The sequence below is a fragment of the Dendrobates tinctorius genome, unplaced genomic scaffold, assembly GCF_039654945.1.
Source record: "Dendrobates tinctorius isolate UK_male_01 unplaced genomic scaffold, ASM3965494v1 ptg000020l, whole genome shotgun sequence".
Taxonomy (NCBI): Eukaryota; Metazoa; Chordata; class Amphibia; order Anura; family Dendrobatidae; genus Dendrobates; species Dendrobates tinctorius.
In genome coordinates, this window is record NW_027361688.1 from 15,666,168 (window position 1) to 15,690,036 (window position 23,869).

The following is a 23,869-nucleotide window of genomic DNA, read 5'->3' on the forward strand; positions in this document are numbered from 1 at the left end:
TAACATGGCATGACAGAGAAAATAGGATTATTGTCAACGTAGTGACTTGAGTACATCATCATTTAGTACCTAGATGGTGGATTTGCCAAAGAGAATATAAACAATAGTATATGATAAGTTTAGGTCTGGGACACATTATGTAGGATTCATGGGCAAATCTGTAACAAAACCCCCTAAGTTGTAATACTGATGTCTTCTCATGTGGCAGAAGGGTCTTTGTGTCCCCCTGGTTCTAAGCTGCGAGGGCAAAGATTAAAGGGTCCACTGTACTTTGGGATGTAGATGGATAATAGATAGATAACAGATAGATAATAGATAGATAATAGATAGATGATAGATAGATAACAGATAGATGATAGATAATATATATATAGATAGATAATAGATATATAGATAATAGATTATATATATATATATATATATATATATAATAGATAGATAGATAATAGACATATAAATAATAGATAGATGATAGATAGATAATATATAGATAGATGATAGACAATATATATATATATAGATAGATGATAGAAATAATAATAGATAATATATATATATAATAGATAGATAATAGATATATAGATAGATAATAGATAGATGATAGATAGATAGATAATAGATAGATGATAGATAATAGATAGATAGATACATAGATAGATAATAGATATATAGATAGATAGATGATAGATAAACAGATAATTAATAGATTTTAGATAGCTAGATAATAGATAGATGATAGATAATAGATAGATAGATAATGATAGATAGATATTCAATAGATAATAGATAGATAATATAGAGAAATATAATAGATAGACAGACAGATAGATAGATAGATAGATAGATAGATAGATAGATAGATAGATAGATAGATAGATATTTCAGGCAAACCACTGAGATTAAGTAAGATCTTTCCATATCAAAAGACAAATTTATTTCATACAGAAAATAATACAAAACATGTTGTATAAGGCTACTTGGAGGACGTATCAAATTTTGTTTCAGCTTTGAACGGCACAAAACATCTGTCAGAAACATGAGTGGAAAACAGAATATCCTTGCATAAACTTGGTCATTTCATACATTAGCCAAACTGGAGCAAAACTTTATAAATATGTTTCCTTATTTTTGTGGATATGTGATGGGAAAGAGATGTCACTGCTGCGCTGACATTCATCTGAAACACAGTGTTCACAGGGACATTGGGTGTTATCATTCCCGAGGATATTCGCCAGATCCTGAATTTCTATAATTATGTGTGACCAATATTCCTAGAACATTTATGAATTTGGACCTTGGGTACATTTACGGTTATAATTTGCCTTTGCACCTTTCCTATAATCCAACGATATTGGTCCTATAAATATAACACCTCATTCAATGCCCATTATGGACTGAAAATGCTTCATATCAATATGGAGGACCCTGGTTCTACATAGATGGTGGTAGCATTTGTCCTTTTTGAGAACAACCTTGTCGAAGCTTAAGGACAGTAGAGTCCAAAAGACAACAGGTTCCCTTTTGGGTTCCTAAGGGTTTAATTTGCATCATATATAAGGTTTGTGTTAGGTTTCCACCAATATCGGTGAGGAACCTTCTACTAGAGTCCACAATGATGGACCATAGCTGTTTAACATACAGTTCTTCAAGCCACTAGCAAGAGAAATTCCTAATATAGTTTTTGGAAAGTTGGATTAATATTAACAATATTGAAAACAGTTGACTGAGAACATTGACATCCTCATCATGGATTGAAGACCTGGTCTAAAGATCATTCAAAATTAACAAATAAATATCTATAAGTGCTCGTGATCTTCTCTTGCTCTAGAGGACACATGTATCAACCAGTCTTTTGATTTTGAACATAAATTATGTAATGCTTCATTTATTTGCTTTATACTCCTATCGACTCTCACCTGTCCTGGCATTGTAGTTCCCACCTAGCGCTCCATTGGCTCGCGTTCTCCCTCTGGTTCCAGTCTCTTCTGTCGTCAGTATTCTACGCTCTTTGGCATCTCCAATGTTCTCTAGACCTCAAGCGACGTGTTGACATAACAGGGTGAAGCACATCATGATGTCTCATGAATCCTAGTGAATGCTAGAGGTTCTGAAGGGTGAGGAAGACGCAAGACAGAAGAGACTGGAGTCAGACAGAAGAAGCCAGGAAACAGAGGACTGGGTGTTGAACTGTGATGCCAGGACATGTGAGGGTTGAAGTGAGTACAAAACTATTTTCAAATTTTTAATCCCTTTTTGGCCATATTAAAAATCAAGCAAATAAAAATCCCGGGCAAGGAGACAGGTGAGGGGTAAGTAGAATTTTTTTTTTTTTTAACCTCTCCATTTATTATGCTCTGTAATCTGGAGTGAATGGCTTTTACTAGCGATTTGATTTGTGGCTTGAAATTCATCACAAGTGAAGTATTCCTGCCAAATTCGAGTGAATTAATGGATCAAATTTTGCCAGATTTGGGAAACTATCAGAAGACCGTTCTAGAAAAAAAGTGATTGTACAAATTGGACGACTCTGTAAAAGGGTGTAGGTCTTGAGACATTTATGGGCCCATTTTTAATATTTCATTGGATAGTGAAAAAAATTAGCATAACAATGCTAAATGCATCTTAAATGTGTAATTTGGCCACTTTTATTTTTTTCAAATACTATAAGAAGTCAAACTAACTTTTCCAAACTTCTGCCGCTTCTGTTCTAAAAGTTCCTGAATCCTCTGTATGTCGTCCTTTGACTAGATTCATGGTCACATGACCATCGAGGAAGAGGAGGAATTAAAAAGACTGTCATGGGACCCAGAAATATCATAATGGAAGTTAAAGAGATTTGGTAAGGTTATTCCTTGTTTTATTGTTTTTACATCACTATGATCATTAAAAAAACTAAGTGGCCTAATCACCCCTTTAATTAATGCATTTATATCAATCATTACATTTCGACTAACTCGTATGATTTATTTAATTGCCATATTGGTGCCAACATCGGACAAGCTTGACTTTAATAGGTTTTGTTTGATAGGTGTAGCGTTGTTAGGCAAAGGATGCAGGATATCCTCCTGTCACATATATATGTACAGCAGTGCCTCTTTTTATACAGTTCATACTGTTTAATAAGCAATTAAGCTCTTTTTTATTCAATTATTGATCAGTCTTTGCAAAGTTATGAATCTTTTTTTTCTTCTTTACCTTATTTTGCTTTCTTCTCTGCCAAACACCATGCATCAGTGCTGTTTTAACTGCCTAGCTCATGCTTCTTTAGAAGCTGCTTTGATCTGCTGCTCTAACAAGAATCCCTCTTCAAACACTGTTGACATAGACTCAAACTTTCACTGTCTGAGCATAGGGGAGGGAAGCAGAGAAGCTCACAGAGGGAGAGTGTTTAAGTCCACATCTTTGCTAGAGCAGCAGTTCAAAGCAGCTTCTAAAAGAGCATGAAAAGACAGTTAAAACACCATGCATCAGTGCTGTTGTAACTGCCTAGCTCATGCTCCTTTAGAAGCTGTTTTGATCTGCTGCTCTAGCAAGAATCCCTATTCAAACACTGTTGACATAGACTCACGCTTTCACTGTCTGAGGATAGGGGAGAGAAGCCGAGAACCCCACACGGGGAGGGTGTTTAAGTCCACATCCTTGCTAGAGCAGCAGTTCAAAGGAGCTTCTAAAAGAACATGAAGCAGACAGTTAAAACAGCACATTCAGCATGGTATTTGAAAGAGAAGAGTGCACAATAAGGCAAAAGTATAATGTAAAGAATCAAGGGTGGAACAAAAAGATTCACAAGATCCTTGTCTATTGACCACAGACTACCAATGTGAACACTGCGAACCTCCTACCTGCTGGCAAACCCAACACTTCTTCTGATTAATAGGCCCATGACAATTGCAGTGTGATGCATTCATAATATTGAGTCAGGCCTACCAGTGTCAGACTGGGGTGCCAAGGGCCCACCAGTAACATTGACTTTGGGGGGCCCACTTTTCACCTTCATACAAATATTATACTACCTTCATTCACAAATTTACCTATATCTCTATATAATAATAAACTGGGTAGTTTGGTTAATGAATGATGAGATAAATTATGAAAAGTACTGCCCATACCGTTGGGTTGGGGGCCTAGATCTGCACAGGGGCCCACCAGGGGATTCCCCTGTTACCCTATGGGCCAGTCCGAGCCTGAGGCCTACTAATCAGAAGATTGGGCCCATCCTGCTAAGAACCTATGTAGGCAGTAGAAAATTGGCCTATGGGTCATGGATAGTCCATGCTGGTGGGGGTGGGGATAACTATCAAGCCCTTATGTCCTGGGTAGCAAAGCCCAGCTGTCTAATGGTGGAGGGGAAAAATGTGACCTTTACCATGATGCCCCTTCTTTTCTACGGGTTACTAGTTTTAGAAATGTCAGAGATAAGAAAAAAAACATCTATATTGATAAAAACATCTTGTATATACAAAAAAAAACAAAAAAAAAAACTAAAGTCACGTATAACATCACCAGGATCTTATTTTTTAACATTTGTTTGAAATGGAACGAGTTAATTATTATTATTATTATTTTTTTTTAAATATTATTTTTTTTTTCTTCTTTTAATCGAGGTAAAATATATTGCCATTGAATATAAAGTTCATACAATTTATACATCTCTGATATAGTCGGATTTCAAAAAGTCTACTTAGAAAGAGTCGGTGGCAAGAAAATACTGTAGGAGGAATACTGACATATAGATTTGGTTTCCTAGGGTCATAATTATTTACTGCTCGCAGTAGAATCGGATGTATACTTTTTTTTTTTGTCGTGAAATTCGTTTTGACGGTGCCCCCTTATAGAAGGCACAGACTTCTTCTGAGATCCATCTTGGAGAGGAGATAAAGCTTATATACGTTTGCTGAAATTTAATAAATAAGAACATCTTATAATATATAAACAATATAGACATTTATATGCTACATGCATATTATATAATTTAAAGTAATAATTTATATAGTGAAAAGTCAAAGCTATGTTCTTCCTATTTTCCTCGATAACGCACACACGCAAGACGTGTCTATCCTTATCCACCGCCAGCCCACCAGTAAACTGTTTTCTGAAGTCAATGCCCGGACATAAGTTTGGGATGTTTTACATTGAGAATTCCAGTGTTTGTCGTCAATGCCTCGGCATCCATTTTTGAAGGGCCGTGCGTCTTTACATCTGGTTTCGTAAAAATATTGCTTGATGGGTGAATTCCCAGTCTTAATTTCACCCAACACAGTTACTTGGTGTCCCCGAATGTCAATCGCATTCGACTTATTTGTGATCCATAAACTTTCGCTGTCGCACACGGAATATTCCCCTCGGTGACTTTTGTGCTCTGCAAATCTTTTTCTCCTCGAGGTTCTATTGGAAGATGAAGAGTGTCCGATGAAGTCATCCATGAGATACAAAGGTGGTGGTTCTAAGGGAAGACTATCACTCAAAAGCACGCGCGGTGAGTTATAGCGTTTTTGTTTTTGCTGCTTAAACAGCTCCGCTTCTATTGAGATGACCGGTTGGAAGTCAGATTTCCCACTGTCAACCATGTCCACGTCAAGTATTTCCGCTTTAGGTATCGTACTTTGCCGCTTGACATCCTTGACGTTGACCACTTGATTGGGAATCTTGTTTTTTAGAAGGTCTGCTTGCATGAGCTTAATAAATAGGGAATTCATGGAACTTTCTGGCAAATTCCTTTTATCCATGGTGGTAGCGTGGATGCCACAAAGATAAGGAAGAAACATCACACAGAACAGGATGGACATCACCTTATTCACCTGTAAGATCTAGAAGAAGAAGAAAAAAACAACACAGAATTAGTGTTGACGAAATGGTTGTGATTGAAAAGTTGGGTTAACGTCCTACTAGGGGTTCTCCACCTTTTTTTCCCTTCTTCCACACAGTCAAAATTCCTACTAGGGGTTCTCCACTTTTTTCCATTCTCCCACACAGTCAAAGTTCCTACTAGGGGTTCTCCACCTTTTTTTCCGTTCTCCCACACAGTCAAAGTTCCTACTAGGGGTTCTCCACTTTTTTCCTTTCTCCCACACAGTCAAAGTTCCTACTAGGGGTTCTCCACTTTTTTCCGTTCTCCCAGACAGTCAAAATTCCTACTTGGGTTTCTCCACCTTTTTTTCCATTCTCCCACACAGTCAAAGTTCCTACTAGGGGTTCTCCACCTCTTTTTCCTTTCTCCCACACAGTCAAAATTCCTACTAGGGTTTCTCCACCTTTTTTTCCATTCTCCCACACAGTCAAAGTTCCTACTAGGGGTTCTCCACCTCTTTTTCCTTTCACCCACACAGTCAAAATTCCTACTAGGGGTTCTCCACCTTTTTTTCGATTCTCCCACACTGTCAAAGTTCCTACTAGGGATTCTCCACCTTTTTTCCTTTCTCCCACACAGTCAAAGTTCCTACTAGAGGTTCTCCCCCTTTTTAACTTTCTCCCACACAGTCAAAGTTCCTGCTAGGGGTTCTCCACCTTTTTTCCTTTCTCCCACACAGTCAAAGTTAATCTTTTACAGAATGTGTATATGCCCATGAACACCTATATAAATAAATTTGGCGGTGTGGACATGAAAATGTTGATGTATGAACATTAGATCTCTTTTTCTATGTAGGAGGAATGGCTAAGGGTGGACAATTTCTTTCAAGTTCAAAATTGAGATATCTTCAAAACCTAAAACATGGAATGTTGACCTCTCTCGTAGGTTCATAGCTGTACAGAAGCTATTAATGGCTGCTATTTTCCAAAGTCAGAACCACTCCTGGTCTCAGGTTCTTGACGGTATTACAGCTCAGCCCCATTTACTTTATTGAAGCTGAGCTGCAATACATGACACAACCCAAGGACAAATGGGACATTGGGCATTGTAGACACCTGGACTTCTTGTTGTAGCATCCTAGACTGTATATAATGTGACTTTGTGGTTCGTAAAAATGCTGCTTGCTATAAGACAACCATTGAAAGAACATAGTTCACCTTTAAACATTATCAACTAGGTAACTTTGGTCAAGGTTGGACTCCTAGCAAATGTTCTACACCTCTCCAGCACCACTTCCTTGACGAACACTAGACATTAAACCCAACGGTCTGTATTCACAATGTAAGTACATGTCAGGTCTTCCAGCAAGATAAATGATTGTTTCTTAAAGGTTTATTTCCTCCTCAAAAAAAACAAGTCATCTCTTGAATTGTAAGGAGGTCTTCATGCTCAGCCGCTGTTCCATTCATTGGCTGTTTCCGGAAGTCCCATAGACCAGAACCTGAGCAATCATACAGTACTACTGCTATGTTAAGAACTGGGCTGCAGAGCCCCCAGACTTCAAGTTCAACATTCCTAATCTAAGGATCACTGGGGGACCCATTGCTCAGCACCCCCCCCCCACACCGATTTTCAAGCTACCCCCTACTTGATTATATTTGTAATAGATAAGTAAACCAGAAGGCATTCTCCAATTTGGACAATCCCTTGATTTTGGAAAGGTTCCTTAGTAATAAGTTGAACACAAAGTGCCCCTTGCTGGGACCACTAGCAATCAGAGTAAAGCTGGCTGTAACAGTTTGATTTATGTGCAGCAGTGCAGCATCCCCGCAGGTGAAATCAGGCATTACACGGTGCCTATTTAAATTAATAAGGTGTCTGTGTAATGCAAGATTGGATAGGTCCTCCAAAGCAAGAGACTCTCTTTATAGTCCATTTTCAGTCTAGCCAATAGATCAAGATCCTGAACACCCCAACCTTTTAACTGAATTACCTAAAAGTGTGTATAGAAATGGTCTTTCTAAAAATGGTAACCTCTTTGAAGATGTATCTAACATTAAAGGCTATTTATACCTTCTCACCTAATTACTTTTTAAAGTCCATTCAATTTTTAACTGCAAGATAAAGCAAATTTCTAAACAGTGTTCATTAAAAATGTTCTACTATTTTTCAGCTGTCTGTAAGTCCTTTGTAATGTTACAAATCCATGCTGCTCCTAGTTCTCACAGCTTTCTATGCTCTCCCCTCTCTTGTCTTAGTGTTAGAGATAGAAGCAGGGAGGTGGGGATGTTGTACTTAGATGTTCAAGGCCTAGAAAGGGGAGAAAGTGTCTAAGGTCTCAGGGAGGGTGGAGAAAGTGTCTAAAGTCTCAGGGAGGGTGGAGAAAGTGTCTAAAGTCTCAGGAAGGGCAGAGTAAACAAACTATAGAAAAGAGGAAAGCAGATTGAGAGGAAATAAGTGCAGGATAGAAGCTGTGGTGATATATGACCCATTGAAAATAGCAGTATTCTGGATACACACAGACCTCACATCCAGGCTATATTACTGAGATGGACTCTCCAACAAGAAAAAAAGGTGAAACTTGGATCAAGCTGGATCATATCAGGGGATCTGGAAATTAAAGAAGGAATGCCAATTGCAGAGTGAAACTTTATTAACTATTGGTAATCAAGAACATATGTAAAACTTTTTTTTCTTTTTTTTCGTGTCAAAGCTGTCTATAGTCTTTAAATGAGCGGGATCCTAGAATTACATTAATTGTTTTGAGATGCTTGTATCTTCTTTTACTAGTAGTGCATTAGCTGTACATTTTATGCATCAATGCCACACCATATAAATTACCAGACTATTATTTCCCAAACTTATATTCATCAATGGCCTAGACCTGTCAAGAGTAATAAAGATGATAGTCCACATATGTTCACCCTGATTTCTAGAGGAGACATTTTAACATTTGTGGGCGCTTTGAAGTCTCGCAAAAATTTATGCCAATCGCTATGATGAATGTTATCGTAAAAAATGAAAATTGAAGCAAAGATAATCATTACTGGATAGCATCCTTACATTTTTGGTAGAATATCATAATCAACTGCTTTTCTTTATTGTGCGCAATTAAATTGAGACCTCCTGGCTGTCTGCTGTAGACCACCCCTACTTTTTAAAAGAGTTTCTGACAAAACGCTGATCAAAACGTTTTCCACTTTTCTGAATTCAAGTAATCAACTATTATTTATGCGAAAACTTGGAACTAAGAGGTCCATTTCCCTGCAGTACCCCCACAGGAGAAATTAAGTATTACGCTAATTGCCCCATATCATACCAAATTCCTTCCCGATTCCACATATGGAAATCAGACTAGTCCATGCCGGCACTTTACTCTAACACCATGGGACAGTCGGAAACTGCTGAATACATCACCCACTCTAGGTGAAACTTCAAGCTCCTTGGCCTCCATGTAAAACCTATCACAGGGTTCCTAACCATCTATGTATCATTAAGGCTGAGTTCACACGTGGCGTTTTTTTCACGTTTCCGCGCCGGTTTTAACCGCGCAATTTTGCCGCGAAAAATAAGCATCCCATGCATTCCTATGGGATTCCGCAATGCTGTGCTAATGCTGCGGTTTTTACCGCGGCGGAATCGCTTTGCGGTAAAAACCGCAGCATGCTCATTAATTTGCGGAATCGCGGCGATCCCGCACCCATAGGAATGCATTGTTCCGCTTATTTCCCGCATGTGGCTGTGCACACCATGCGGAAAGTAAGCAGAACAATTGCGGATGGTACCCATGGTCCGGAGGAGAGGAGACTGTCCTCCGGGCTTTGGGTACCATATCCCTGTAAAAAATAGAATTTAAAATAAAAAATATTGTTATTCTCACCCTCCGACGTCCCGCGCAGCCTTCCCGCTTCTCTTCACGCTCTCGTTCCCAGTAATCCTTTGCGAATATGCTCGCGATGACGTCCCTTCTCGCGGGATTGCGAAGTCTCGCGGTCATTCGCGCGACGTCATCGCGAATTACCGCGAGACGTCGCGTTCCCGCGAGAACTGACGTCATCGCGGGCATTTTCGCAAAGGACTACTGGGAACGGATGCGCGGGACGTCGGAGGGTGAGAATAACACTATTTTTTATTTTTTTTAACATTCTATCTTTTACTACTTATGCTGCATAGGCGGCCTCAGTAGTAAAAAGTTGGTCACACTCGTCAAACACTATGTTTGACGAGTGTGACCAACCTGTCAATCAGTTCTCCAAGCGATGCTACAGATCGCTTGGAGAACGCTAGTATTTTGCAAGCTAATTACGCTTGCAAAATGCTAGTTTTTCCGCGGGAAAATCGCGGGAATTTAAAATGCGATTTTCCCGCGGACTGGAATTCCGGAATTCTCACGGTAATTTCCGCGAGAGTTCCGGTACGTGTGCACTTAGCCTTATAATATCAAGTTTTTCCTTTATTTTAGAGGAGCCTTTGGACTCCTATAGGCGAAGACCTCTGCACCCCCTTATAGGAATTCTATAGGACAATTTTGTGGTTGACCAGCCATGTTCAAGTAACAAGTGGGTTCCTAGTGGAGGAACCCACACCAAGGAATAGTTAATAAATATTTTTGGCTAAAATACCCCTTTAAGAAAAATTTAATCTACCTTATCTTAAAACTAGTTCTCATGCTAACTTTCCCCAAAATGTATGGATTTGCAGTTTGATGTGCCATAGATCCACATTCGGATTTTCACCCTTTAAGGCTGCGGTCCCCAACCTTTCTGACCTTGAGAGCCACAGTCAGCTTAGAGAAAGGGTCGCGAGCCACATTCAGCACTGAGAGAGGGTCACGAGCCATATCCAGCTCCCACCCCCCTTAAAATAGTGTCAACCAAAGTCCCCATTACAGGTATATTGATAATCAAAGCTTTTCCACATAAATCACTCCAAATAAGTACACTGAGATCCAGGGGTTGTTCCAACCATACCCCAATTCAGTACTCTACCATCAAGGACTTCCAACACACTGTCACATCCAGCATCAAGAACCTCCTCTAACAGGTAGTACCATCCTCCAGCGTACCATACCTAAAAAATCTCTAAACCCCTAAGACCAGTAAATGTGCATACAGATCTGCTCTACTGTGCAGGGCTACTCAAAAATTCACCATTTTGAGATGTACTCTTCATACCTGTTTGCTAGACCTGGAGCTAATGCACCAAGCTGGCAGACAGTCGCGAGCCACAATTCATGGGACCGCGAGCCACAAGTGGCTCCCGAGCTACAGGCTGGGGACCCCTGCTTTAAGGGCTACCCTACAAGGCTACCTAAGGGCATGGCTGTTCTATATTCAGTTTGGATTTCAAATCAGAGTTTAAAAAAATTTACGCCTTTTGAACAACGACGTTGATTTCGCATTGAACTCAACGGAAGGAGGTTTGTAGGTGGATTTCATATGGCGCAACAAACCATGGGACAAAAAGTCAATGTGAACATACCCTGATTGTTTTCATTGCACTGGATAATGGAACAAAGAGAACCATTAACCGGCTTAACAACTGTCAACATTGACCACAACATCAATGACGGAGATAAAAAGTGACATCGGACTTCTGAAATTATTCACAGTCTCGAAGGAGCCAAAGCTTAATATAGTAACCGGTCATGTAGAAGAGATAGGGAGAGTTCACGAAAAGTTCTGCTTCCAATCAGGATACACACAAGGCACTTTCCTGCATCGTCCTCAGTTGAACTGAAGCCTTATATCGAAGGCTTTGCCTGTGGTGTTCAGATGTAATTGAGGGATTTAGTAATTAGGTCCACAGGGCGTTCTTGGACGTGTTTAATAAAAATGTCATTGAAGTTTTTGACAATCACAGATGTCCTGGTATCTGAGATGGTGACTAATATGCTACGAGATGGGATTCTCAGCATTGTAGCTACATGGAGAGAAATCATCACTCCCTTGGTAGCCCAATTAAAAATGAAGGCGAAAATGGTTTAATCCAGATGTCTAAACTTGAAGGGGGTTTTCTTGGTTCTAAAAAACTACTTAGTATTGCATCCAAATTAATTTAAAAAAAGTTCTGTATCTTTCATTGGAGTTCATTCGAGCAAGTTACATGCAACTCCACACTTCTCCAGCAGTGGCCACTGTAGGAGAATCTTGGGGCCACCATCAGTTGATCGTGTAGGATTTTAGCTGCATTGTTGGGGGGTGGGCCCTTTACACTAGATGGTAAAAACACTTCAAAGGGGTTTTGAGAATTGGAAAAAAATATTACATACAGAAAAATTTATTTCCTGTATATTTAGCATCAATGTTTCTTTGAATTTATCCAAAGTTAAACATTTTAGAATAAAGAGCCCACCCTTTTTTTTTATCAGGTCCAACAGCTAAAATCCCAAGTGATCAGCTATAACCATTAATTAAAGCTGAGTGTGTCTATACAATTTTCCTACAGTGGCCACTGCTGGAGAAATGTGGAACTGTATGTCACCAATTCCAGTGAATGAGCTACCATGTAACATGTGGTCATATTTAGTCCTCCAGAGTGTGAGATGTTCTTGTTATCTGAAGGGGGTTGCCCAATGTTGTCTATTTCTAACTTCAGTCTTTCATGCTGATAATACAGCGTGTAGGACCAAACATATCCAAGATACTCATTATGGTGACCACCATATTTGGTTCTCCTGGAAACAATTCCTCTACTCTTGGTGTGAACTAAAGTTCATGGGAAAAGAGTAGTCCAGTGAGTGAATCGATTCATAACAAATTTCCCCAAAATGTTATATTTACCAGAATCAGGTATTTTTGGTATTTGATTCGCACTAATCCAGAAAATTGGTGCCGCCACCCCATGTGGTCACATGGTCATGTGGAGAGTTCCCGTCGAGCAGCCACGTGGAGCAAGACCCATATCACACACATGAGTTGCCCCTCAAGTTACCATTTGAGGACTAATCATCAGCACTTGAAGGTCCAAAGAGAGAAGTTTGGAGGAAGTGAGCAAGGCACCTGGTGAGGAGAAGGACAGGTGAGGGTGGACTTATTTTTGTAACCTCTTCCCAATCCCATGTTTCTTCTACATTGGGGTCTGGAAAGCCTCTTTTCTAGGCACTTTCGATTCAGACTAAATATTAATTAGACTGAATCGTTTCTGACGTCATATTTGAACAAATTGGCCCAAAACGAATTTGGAGACATTTGCTCAAATTAGACAGTAATAACAATGTACCCCTTTACTGAAACCCCCAAACTTCATCGGTAATCTGTGGATGAATTCGGAAACAAGTGCTCTCCTTTCCTGCAGCGCCACCACTGGACAAAAGGAGCATTGCACAGTTTCAGTTTAAATATGTGTTTTGTCCTGGGTATACCAGGTCCTCCAGAGGAAGAGACACTCTTTACAACCATTCTTTGTCTAACAAAGGTTATAAATGGACAGCTCCATCAATTATCTCAGAATTCCTTTATTTGAAATAAGAAAATAATTTTTCCGGAACTAGAACTTTAATTAATTTTTTACATAAATTTTGATTCCCTACACACATGTAGAATAGATTTACAAAGCTGTTTTGGGGTAAGTGGTAGTTTCTGTTAAAAACATTAAAGGACAGGCCAGCTTGGATAATACTAGGTTTTATACGACATGTCTTTCCATTAATACTTCTTTAAGTCTCCATTAATGAGATTATCAACTTCCATTACCCTCAACCAGGTGCTCCAAGTGGATAAGTAATAATAACCATAACCTATTATACATATGGATTAATGGCACCAAAAGAGTTTGAGGTCTTGGATTTCAGAATTTGGAACAGAAGCTGAGGTTGAATGGAAACCTCATTTCGGAAAGGGAAAAAGATGTCAGGAGATCAGAGAGAAGAAGAGATGTGACCTATGGATTAGATAAGTCATCTGTAATATATGTCATCTACATTTCTTTTGTTTTAAAGTGAAACCCCTTTACTCTAAGGCCAGTTACATACAACCTTTATTGTAGTGTCGATATTATGGTCGGAAAACTGGGATCTCCTTTGTCCTTCACACTGTAGGGTTGTAGGGTAATTGAAGTTCGCGTAGGAGAGTCCATGAATAAGGACTTGGTCACGGTCTGAAACACGTAAACAAATTCATCAATTATACTTTGGATGTATCAGAAGATGTCACCTTTTTAACCTTGCTGGGATAAAATCTTATTTTAATCAGTACCTATGACTGGAGAACTTTCTTACTTAGATTTACGTGTTGCCACGTTGGCTGGGAGTGGATTCATCCATGACAATGATTAGAATGGTCTTGTTTGGGTGAACTGGCTTCATTTTCATGTCTAATTGAAGGTTGACCCAGCAGAATTGAGGCTCTATATTTTATGGCTGTAACATGGAAACTATAAAAGGTTGTTCTATTAACATTCTTGGTGGTTGTCCTATTACGACTCAGACTGCTATAAAAAAGGAAACAGAATCATTGATACCCTCAACGATCTCCTACAGCTCCTTTACCAAAACATACGTGGGTACTGTTGGTCTCTACATTTTCGTCCTCTCTTGACACACATGAAGAAGCTGGAGATGCCATTTAGCCAGTCACCGGCTGAGTAGATTGGCCAGTGATTGGCTGAATGGACAATCTTTACAACTTTTGGTATGTTGAGACAGGACCATCAAGTAGAGACCAGTAGAGACCTGGAACAAGATTTGATTGGGATTTGTGACTCAATTTGCGCAAATCCAGAAAAATGGTGGCTTGGAAGGATTTCTACAGAAATTTAGCTATACTCTGAGAGTAAGTAAGTTTAAAAAACTCATACTAATCTCTCCTTGGCATTCTCCATACCAATCCTCCCAATGCCTGGTCCACTGATTGCTCCTCTTTGGCCTTTTTCTTATTTCAGGTCTTTTGTCAGGAGCCACTGCTTTTTAGACCAAATTTGGTAATTGACGTCAATGATGAGCATCACGTCCCATGTAACAACTTGGGCCCTAATCAGTGTAACTGCCGTAAGAGTAAAGACCTGATAGTGGCCAATAGGAGAAGGTTGCAGAGGAAACAATCTGAGGACCAAGCGATGGAGGGATCTACACAGCAGATTAGATTTGCTCCAAATTTATTTGATGAAAATGTAACATCTCCCACCAAAAATTGAGCGAATTTACCCAAATCAAATTTTGGGAGATCTGCTCTACTATATCCATTCAATTATTCTCTTCTGTACCTAAATTGGGTTCTTTATTATCAGAATTTCAGAACTTATATTGGATCTGGTTTCAGGCGCTTTGGTCAACCTCAATAAAACAAACATTCAGCATAAAGTACGGAGAAGGAGCAAAATGGCATTCTGAGTCTCTTATAAAATGAAGTCATGAAGTTCAGACTACCTTAGTTGCTAATAGGCAACATATGGTTTTCTTGTAGACACTGAATAACAGATCTGTTCAGATAAGGCCAAACTAAAGACTAGTCAAAACCGCAGATAAATTGTGAGTGAAATACACAAAGGTATACATGGTATGAGTTTGGAAACTCAGCCTACACACTTGCAATACCAAACACAACCTCTAAACTCATGTGGCGCTATTTCTAGAAGAATGCAGCCATTTTTTTTTCTAATCCTATAGCATTTTTTTATGGGGTCATGACAATCTTGAAGCTCTGTACAACCAACACATTTCTGTAATACAATCGCCATAGACTTTTATGGGGCCATCCTGTACATATTTTTGCCTCTAAGTTTATGCACAAGCTTAGAAGCTTAAAGGGGGTGCTCAGTCTTGGGATGAAAGTCTATAGTCACTCTTTGTGACATCAGACTTCTGAATCATGACAGCGCGTGGTACATTTGCTGTCAGGATTCTCTTGTGTTACCAGTGAGAGTGGGCCGTCACATAGGCGCAAGTATGCAATTTGTGTGCAGTCACATGCCAACTAGATATCCTCATCCTCTCTCAGTATAAATGAACTGAGAGAGGATGAGCACGTCTAGTCTGAATGTGACCCGACAACCCCTTTAAGATGCCATACTATGAAAATGTTCTCCTCTAGAAGCAATAGAGGGAAAATATCATGCAACGGATGCAGAACTAGGTGCAAAATAACCTGTCCATATGAAATACTAATTCTATTCTTCGAGAAAGAGGAGACATCCTGAGTCCTGGCCTCCTGTAAAAAAAATTGCAAATCTTTCCCTTGCCTTGTTAAAGGCCTATTTCCATCTTTAAAGCTGACTCCAGGTCATTTTTCTATAAAACATTCTACAGCAAATTGCATCTCCCAACATTAACTTGGCATTCCATTAAAATACAGTTAGGTCCATATATATTTGGACAGAGACAACATTTTTCTAATTTTGGTTCTAGACATTACCACAATAAATTTTAAACAAAACAATTCAGATGCAGTTGAAGTTCAGACTTTCAGCTTTTATTTGAGGGTATCCACATTAAAATTGGATGAAGGGTTTAGCAGTGTCATGATTCAGGTTGGATCTGACAGATTAAATGCACAAAGTAACCTTTTTTTTTCCTTTGGCTGTGTGCCAAAGGTGGTTTTGCCCCCGGTGGCCATCATTGCACTGTGGTGGTTTCAGTTGTAGTTTCCCCCCGGTGGCTATTAGGGCCATTGCACTCTGGTTACCTTAGTTTGTGCACGTGATTATGTAACAGGTGTGATTGCTCTATAAAAGAGTGTCAGGTGTGTCAATCACTGTTGGTGATAGTTCCTCATTTGTAAGCAAGCCTGGGTGAAGAATGGATATGAAGGAGAGTCATAGGCAGCTCTGTGAGAGTCCTGGAGTGTCAGGTATGGTGTCTGCAAGGAGGGCTAGCATGGCTTGGTGGAGTCGCAGCTATGGTGTCAGCAAGGAGTTCTTGCATGGCTTGGTGGAGTGGCAGCTATAGTGTAGAGCTGCACTCAGGATGCTGGATTCGGTTGCTGGAAAGCTGGACTCAAAATGTTGGACTCTTTGGCAGAAAAGCTTGACTCATTTGCTGGACTCTGTTTCTGGACAGCTGCACGCAGGTGGTGGACTTTGTTTGCTCCAAGGCTGCACTATGGTGTTGGATCCAGTCGGAGGAAAAGATACACGCAGGTGGTGGGCTCTGTTGCTGGGAGCGTAAGCAACAGAGCAAAGCTAAGTGGTGTTTCCCCTGTTTTGTCACTTTTCCTTATGTGTGTTTAGTGCAGTGGTGGGATTAGTTTCTGCACCGACCATTTGCCTAGTGAGGGTTTAGGTGCAGGGCGAGTCAGGGTTTTTAGGTTCCTGATCGGCGCCTGGTGCGGAATCGGCCTAGGAAATGTTAGGAGTGTAGAGACACGGACTCAGGGAAGAGCAGGAGGTCTCCACGTCCCCGCTCCCTATCGCAGGGCCACCATTCTTATTGTTACCCAGGTTTTCCCTTATTGTTTAAATTCGCCTTACTGGAGGCGGGGTTTCCAGACTTACGTGTATTACCTAAATTCGCCTGTTGGAGGCGGCGTATCCATCTGCACGTTTTATTATTTAAATTCACCCTACTGGAGGCGGTGTATCCAGGGTCACGCGTGTCATCTAAATCCGCCCCGCTGGAGGCGCTGTCTCCAGCCAAACGTGACCATGACAAGGAGTTTCAGCTCCTTAACATGGGCCACCCTGTTTTTAAAGGGACCAAAAGTAATTAGACAATTGACTCCAAGGCTATTTCATGGACAGGTGTGGGCAATCCCTTCATTATGTCATTCTCAATTAAGCAGATAAAAGGCCTGGAGTTGATTTGCGGTGTGGTGCTTGCATTTGGAAGGTTTTGCTGTGAAGGAAACATGCGGTCAAAGGAGCTCTCCATGCAGGTGAAACAAGCCATCCTTAAGCTGCAAAAACAGAAAAAACCCATCCGAGAAATTGCTACAACATTAGGAGTGGCAAAATCTACAGTTTGGTACATCCTGAGAAAGAAAGAAAGCACTGGTGAACTCATCAATGCAAAAAGACCTGGGCGCCCACGGAAGACAACAGTGGTGGATGATCGCAGAATAATCTCCATGGTGAAGAGAAACCCCTTCACAACAGCCAACCAAGTGAACAACACTCTCCAGGAGGTAGGCGTATCAATATCCAAATCTACCATAAAGAGAAGACTGCATGAAAGTAAATACAGAGGGTTCACTGCACGGTGCAAGCCACTCATTAGCATCAAGAATCAAAAGGCTAGACTGGACTTTGCTAAAAAACATCTAAAAAAGCCTGCACAGTTCTGGAAGAACATTCTTTGGACAGATGAAACCAAGATCAACCTCTACCAGAATGATGGAAAGAGAAAAGTATGGCGAAGGCGTGGTACAGCTCATGATCCAAAGCATACCACATCATCTGTAAAACATGGCGGAGGCAGTGTGATGGCTTGGGCATGTATGGCTGCCAGTGGCACTGGGTCACTAGTGTTTATTGATGATGTGACACAGGACAGAAGCAGCCGAATGTATTCTGAGGTATTCAGAGCCATACTGTGTGCTCAGATCCAGCCAAATGCAGCCAAACTGATTGGTCGTCATTTCATACTACAGGTGGACAATGACCCAAAGCATAAAGCCAAAGCAATCCAGGAGTTTATTAAAGCAAAGAAGTGGAATATTCTTGAATGGCCAAGTCAGTCACCTGATCTCAACCCAATTGAGCATGCATTTCACTTGTTAAAGACTAAACTTCAGACAGAAAGGCCCACAAACAAACAGCAACTGAAAACCACCGCAGTGAAGGCCTGGCAGAGCATCAAAAAGGAGGAAACACAGCGTCTGGTGATGTCCATGAGTTCAAGACTTCAGGCAGTCTTTGCCTACAAAGGGTTTTCAACCAAGTACTAGAAATGAACATTTTATTTAAAATTATTTAATCTGTCCAATTACTTTTGGTCCCTTTAAAAACAGGGTGGCACATGTTAAGGAGCTGAAACTCCTAAACCCTTCATCCAATTTTAATGTGGATACCCTCAAATGAAAGCTGAAAGTCTGAACTTCAGCTGCATCTGAATTGTTTTGTTTAAAATTCACTGTGGTAATGTCTAGAACCAAAATTAGAAAAATGTTGTCTCTGTCCAAATATATATGGACCTAACTGTATATCATCTAACCACAGCATATTGCAGAGGATTAAAGTATGATTGTTGGCCAGTATCTGTCATAAGAAAAAGGAGCCTAAAAACCAATGTGCGAATAAAGTGCTATTGAGCATGTGCGACCACTGCTCCATTAACTGTCTATATGAGTGGTGGTCGCACATGCTCACTAACACTTTATCAGAAAAGAGACTTTAAGACCTCTGCTCTCAGGATCGTTGCTTACCCCAACAGCCAAACCCTCAGCAATCATGTACAGTATCTTTTGGTAAAGTAATCGGTGTGACTTACAACCCCTTTAAAAGATTCTACCTTGAATGAATATTTACTTGGTAATATGAATGACTTCAGACTATATGGGTGAGATAAATTAATCCAAATTGATTAAAATGTGGTTACTATTCCGCAATTAAACAAGTGATACCAATTATCCAGTCATTCTCTAGCAGCTTCCATGAATCTGCTTCTCATTATTCCGTCTGAAACACAGTCATTAGCCAATATGTTAGGTAATTTAAGTGAACCCATTAGCGACAAAGTGATAGCTCTACATGTGATTTAAAGCAGCTTAGTGGTGTAGAGGAGTTGAATATTCTGCACTCTGCTTGCCCTATAGTCGTTTTTTTTTTCGCTTAAATTGCCAGTCTGGCCATATTAGGATTTTCTAAAAGAGTCTTGGGCTACAAAAAAAGTTTGCTTTCTTCCCAAAACAGCACCACCCCTGTCCATTGGCCATGCCTGGTATTGCAGCTAAGTTCTATTGAAGTGATCAAGGTTAAGGTGCAATACAAGACCCGGCCTATGAACAGGTCATAGGCCGGGTCTTGTATTGCACCTTAACCTTGATCCCTTCTATAGAACTTAGTTGCAATACCAGGCATGACCAATGGACAGGGGTGGTGCTGTTTTGGGAAGAAAGCAGGTACTACGTTCAAATTCTATATTAGACTTCAGATAACAATCATTGTGGAGGTTCCCAGGAGCATGAACTCTATTCTGCCACATCAAATGTCGGCTGACTGGAATTATTATGTTGAACTTCAATCTTTACAGGGGTTGTGGGAAGTTAAACAAAAAAAAGTTTCTTTACCAAAAGAAGCACCACTCTTCTGTATGGGCTGTACCTAGTATTGCAGCTGATTCTTTGAATATTAATGAGCTGTAATACCAGACATGACCACTGGATAAAAGTGGCGCTGTTTCCGGAAACTAAAAGTAATCATTACTTGTCTAATGATCTCTTCTATGTTTAAGATAGGCTGGTTTCACACTTGCAGTGGGCAGAGCTGCGGAGGGCTGCGTGCTTCCTCCATTAATCCTCGCCCACTCCACACCTCTTCCATTAAGCTCCGCCTACGTCTGCCTGCATCCTGCGTACCTATTTTTAACATTGGGTACGCAGGCCATGCTGATGTATGCGGATGCCTCTACTTACGTCGTCTTGACACTGCGCCAAACTGCGTCGAATGCAGGCAGATGTAGGCGGAGCTGAAAGGAGGAGGTGCGGCAGTGAGCGGGGCTTAACAGAGGAAGTACGCAGCCCTCCGCACCTCTGCCCAACGCAAGTGTGAAACCAGCCTTAAATTTTGGAAGCCTTTTCTTTAGGATTTTTCTACTTTGCTTTGCACTAAGATTCTTGACCGGTGAGCTAAAGGTATTATATGGCTGGCTCAAGATAAATGGACATTTAGACTAAAAAATGGTAACTGCTATGACCAATACTATCATTTTCTGAAGATGGATAGTGCTTAGTAGATGGTGGAGTCATATTACGACACTGTTTCAATATCTCCTGTTGAGTGGTGACCGAGAATACATACAACTCTACTCCAAGGTTCAGATGTCTCCAGCCTGACCTGTCCACGAAAAATTGATAAGGACTACAATTTCTCATAAAACTAATTTAGTATGATATAAAAAACCCAACAGGCATCAATTCACTTGGAAAAACATTTGCGTGGTCAAATATAGATATGTATAACATAAACATCTCCTGACAAAGTATCACAAAATCAAGGTCGGTCATGTTGAACTAAGGGGAAGCATAAGGAAATAAACATATGTAGACATGCTAGTGGGGAGAAAGAGGAGACTGTAGTGATGAACTGGGTTCTCATTGATCTAAAATTAAATTGAGGGTAAACTGATTAAATTTGCTGATGACACAAAGCTAGGAGGGATAGCTAATACTAGAGAAGAGAGAGATGATTCAAAAAGATATAAATAAACTGGAGAAGTGGGCAGCAACTAACAGAATGGGAAAAATGCAAAGTACTACATCTGGGCAATAAAAATGGGAGGAATAGGGCTAAGCAACAGCACATGTGAAAAAGACTTGGGTATACTAATAGATCACAGACTGAATATGAGTCAACAGTGTGATGCAGCAGCAAAAAAGGCAAATGCAATTCTAGGATGTATTAACAGAAGCATACAGTCTAGATCACGTGAAGTCATTATTTCCCTCTACTCCTCTTTGGTCAGACCTCATCTGGAATATTGTGTCCAGTTTTGGGCACCACATTTTAAAAAAGACATCAACAAACTGGAGCAAGTTCAGAAAAGAGCGACCAGAATGGTGACCGGTCTGCAAACCCTGTCTTATGAGGAAAGGTTGCAGGATTTGGGAATGTTTAGTTTGCAAAAGAGAAGACTGAGAGGAGACTTAATAGCTGTCTACAAATATCTAAAGGGCTGTCACATTGTAGAAGGATCAACTTTATTCTCATTTGCACAAGGAAAGACTAGAAGCAATGGGATGAAACTGAATGGGAGGAGACACAGATTAGATATTAGAAAAAACTTTTTGACAGTTAGAGTGATCAATGAGTGGAACAGGCTGCCACGAGAAGTGGTGAGTTCTCCTTCAATGGAAGTCTTCAAACAGAGGCTGGACAGACATCTGACTGGGATGATTTAGCAAATTCTGCTTTGAGCAGGGGGTTGGACCTGATGGCCCAGGAGGTCCCTTCCAACTCTACGATTCTATGATTCTATGAAATTCCCTATCTGTAGATGGGAGACAAATGTTCTTAGCTTGAATGCCCCTTTAAGAAATGCATTTTTGGATGTCAAAACAATGACTTGAAGAGGATATCCACTACTGTTACACTGATGACCTATCCTTGGGATACATCATCAACATCTGATCGGGAGGGTTCCGACACACGGAACCCCCAACAATCAGCTGTTATCGGTGGCGGCAGTCTCTGGCCAGAAGTACTTATTTGTCGAGCTGCTCTGTCTACTTGTAGTGTCTGGGGCTTGGTATTGCACATTCGCCTCCTATTCAAATTAATAGGAAGCAGATATTTATTACTCTACTGCGGCCACCACAAGTAGACAGAGTAGATTGGCAACTGAGCACTTCCAGCCGGTGTGTTGACCAGCGTGTTTATTACTCTGCCGCGACCACCACAAGTAGACAGAGTAGCTTGGCAATTGAGCACTTCCGGATGGCATGTTGACCAATTCAAAACTTAAAGAGGTTGTCCACTACTTGGTTGTCCACTACTTTTACATTGATGACCTATCCGGATAGGTCATCAATGTAAAAGTAGTGGATAACCTTTTTAAGTTTTGAATTGGTCAACACGCCAGCATTGGGAATGCCAGTATTGGTTGTCAATGGAAGGTATTCCGGAAGCAGGAACCGTATTCATTCTAGAGTTCAGATCAAATGTTCAAAAGGTTGAGGGCAAATGGCATGAGTGACTACTTTGGAGATCTAAGGTATCTCCAGCTTTATGCTACAATACATTGAAAAAAAATATTGGCTCATGGCTCAGCAGGGAGACAAGGAGATCATGATGATATGAAGTCATTACTCAACGAGGCTTTCAGGAAGTAATTAGACGTTCATGAGTATAAAACAACCACAAAAAACAATTCACAAACCACAAATCCATCAGTGATGATGTGTCACTTCACTCCATTGTTTGTTTTCTTCTTAGTTATTCTCATTGAACATATTTAATAAAGCAACGAATTAACCAATGTTTTCTGTTTACAGATATCAATATCATGTGCAAAAAGGATCTTATGGCTATTATTGTTAAAAAAAAAATCACTATTGCACCTGTCCACATTATGTCAGATCTTTTAATTACTCTGGACAACATTATAACGTGAAGGTCATCTGGTGATCACTTACGGTAAACAAACAATCACAGACTGATATAGAGGGCAGAGAGGACCCTGCCCTTTCAGGTTTACATGCTACAGGATGGTGGGGAAGGAGACAGTAGGTTGAGGGGTTGCACCAGCTCCAGTGATGGTGAGGCAGTAGCTCCAGTAGTGGTGAGGAGGCAGCGGGGATCATTGCAGGCTGTAGGCTTTCCTGAAGAGGTGGGTTTTCAGGTTCCGTCTGAAGGATCCGATTGTGGTTGAAAGTCGGATGTTTTGGGGCAAAGAATTCCAGAGGATGGGGGATATTCGGGAGAAGGTTTGGAGGCGGTTGGGTGAGGAGCGAATAAGTGTGGAGGTCTTGAGAGGACCGGAGATTACGTGAGGGAAGGTATCAGGAGATTAGTTCAGAGACATATGGAGGAGGTTGTAGATGGCCTTGTATGTCAGCATTAGTAATTTGAATTGGATACGCTGAGGGAATGGGAGCCAGTGAAGAGATTTGCAGAGGGGAGAAGCGGAAGAGTAGTGAGGATAGAAATGACTTAGTCGGGCGGCAGAGTTAAGGACGGACTGGAGAGGTGCTAGGGTGTTAGCAGGGAGGCCACAGAAAACGATGTTGCAATAGTCGAGGCGGGAAATGATGAGGGCATGCACAAGCATTTTAGTAGAATGAGGGTTGAGGAAGGGACGGATTCTGGAAATATTTTTGAGCTGGAGGCGACAGGAGGTGGAGAGCGCTTGGATGTGCAGTTTGAAGGACAGGGCAGAGTCAAGGGTTACTCCGAGGCAGCGGACCTCTGGTACGGGGGAAAGTGTGATGCCATCAATTATTATAGATAAGTTGGGTAAGGAAGATCTGTGAGATGGGGGAAAGATGATCAGTT

At 40.6% G+C, this 23,869-nt stretch overlaps 1 protein-coding gene across 3 annotated transcripts in view; it reads right to left on the reverse strand.

The window, feature by feature from the left end:
- Positions 1–909: 909 nt before the first annotated feature.
- Positions 910–23,869, reverse strand: part of NTF3 (neurotrophin 3) — an 86,336-nt gene continuing 63,376 nt past the window's right edge. For all 3 annotated transcript variants that reach the window (XM_073567773.1, XM_073567772.1, XM_073567771.1), the window contains exon 2: positions 910–5,807. In XM_073567773.1, coding sequence (XP_073423874.1) covers positions 5,007–5,786 — 780 coding nt within the window. In that variant the 5' untranslated portion in view covers positions 5,787–5,807 and the 3' untranslated portion in view covers positions 910–5,006. The remainder of the gene's footprint in view (positions 5,808–23,869) is intronic.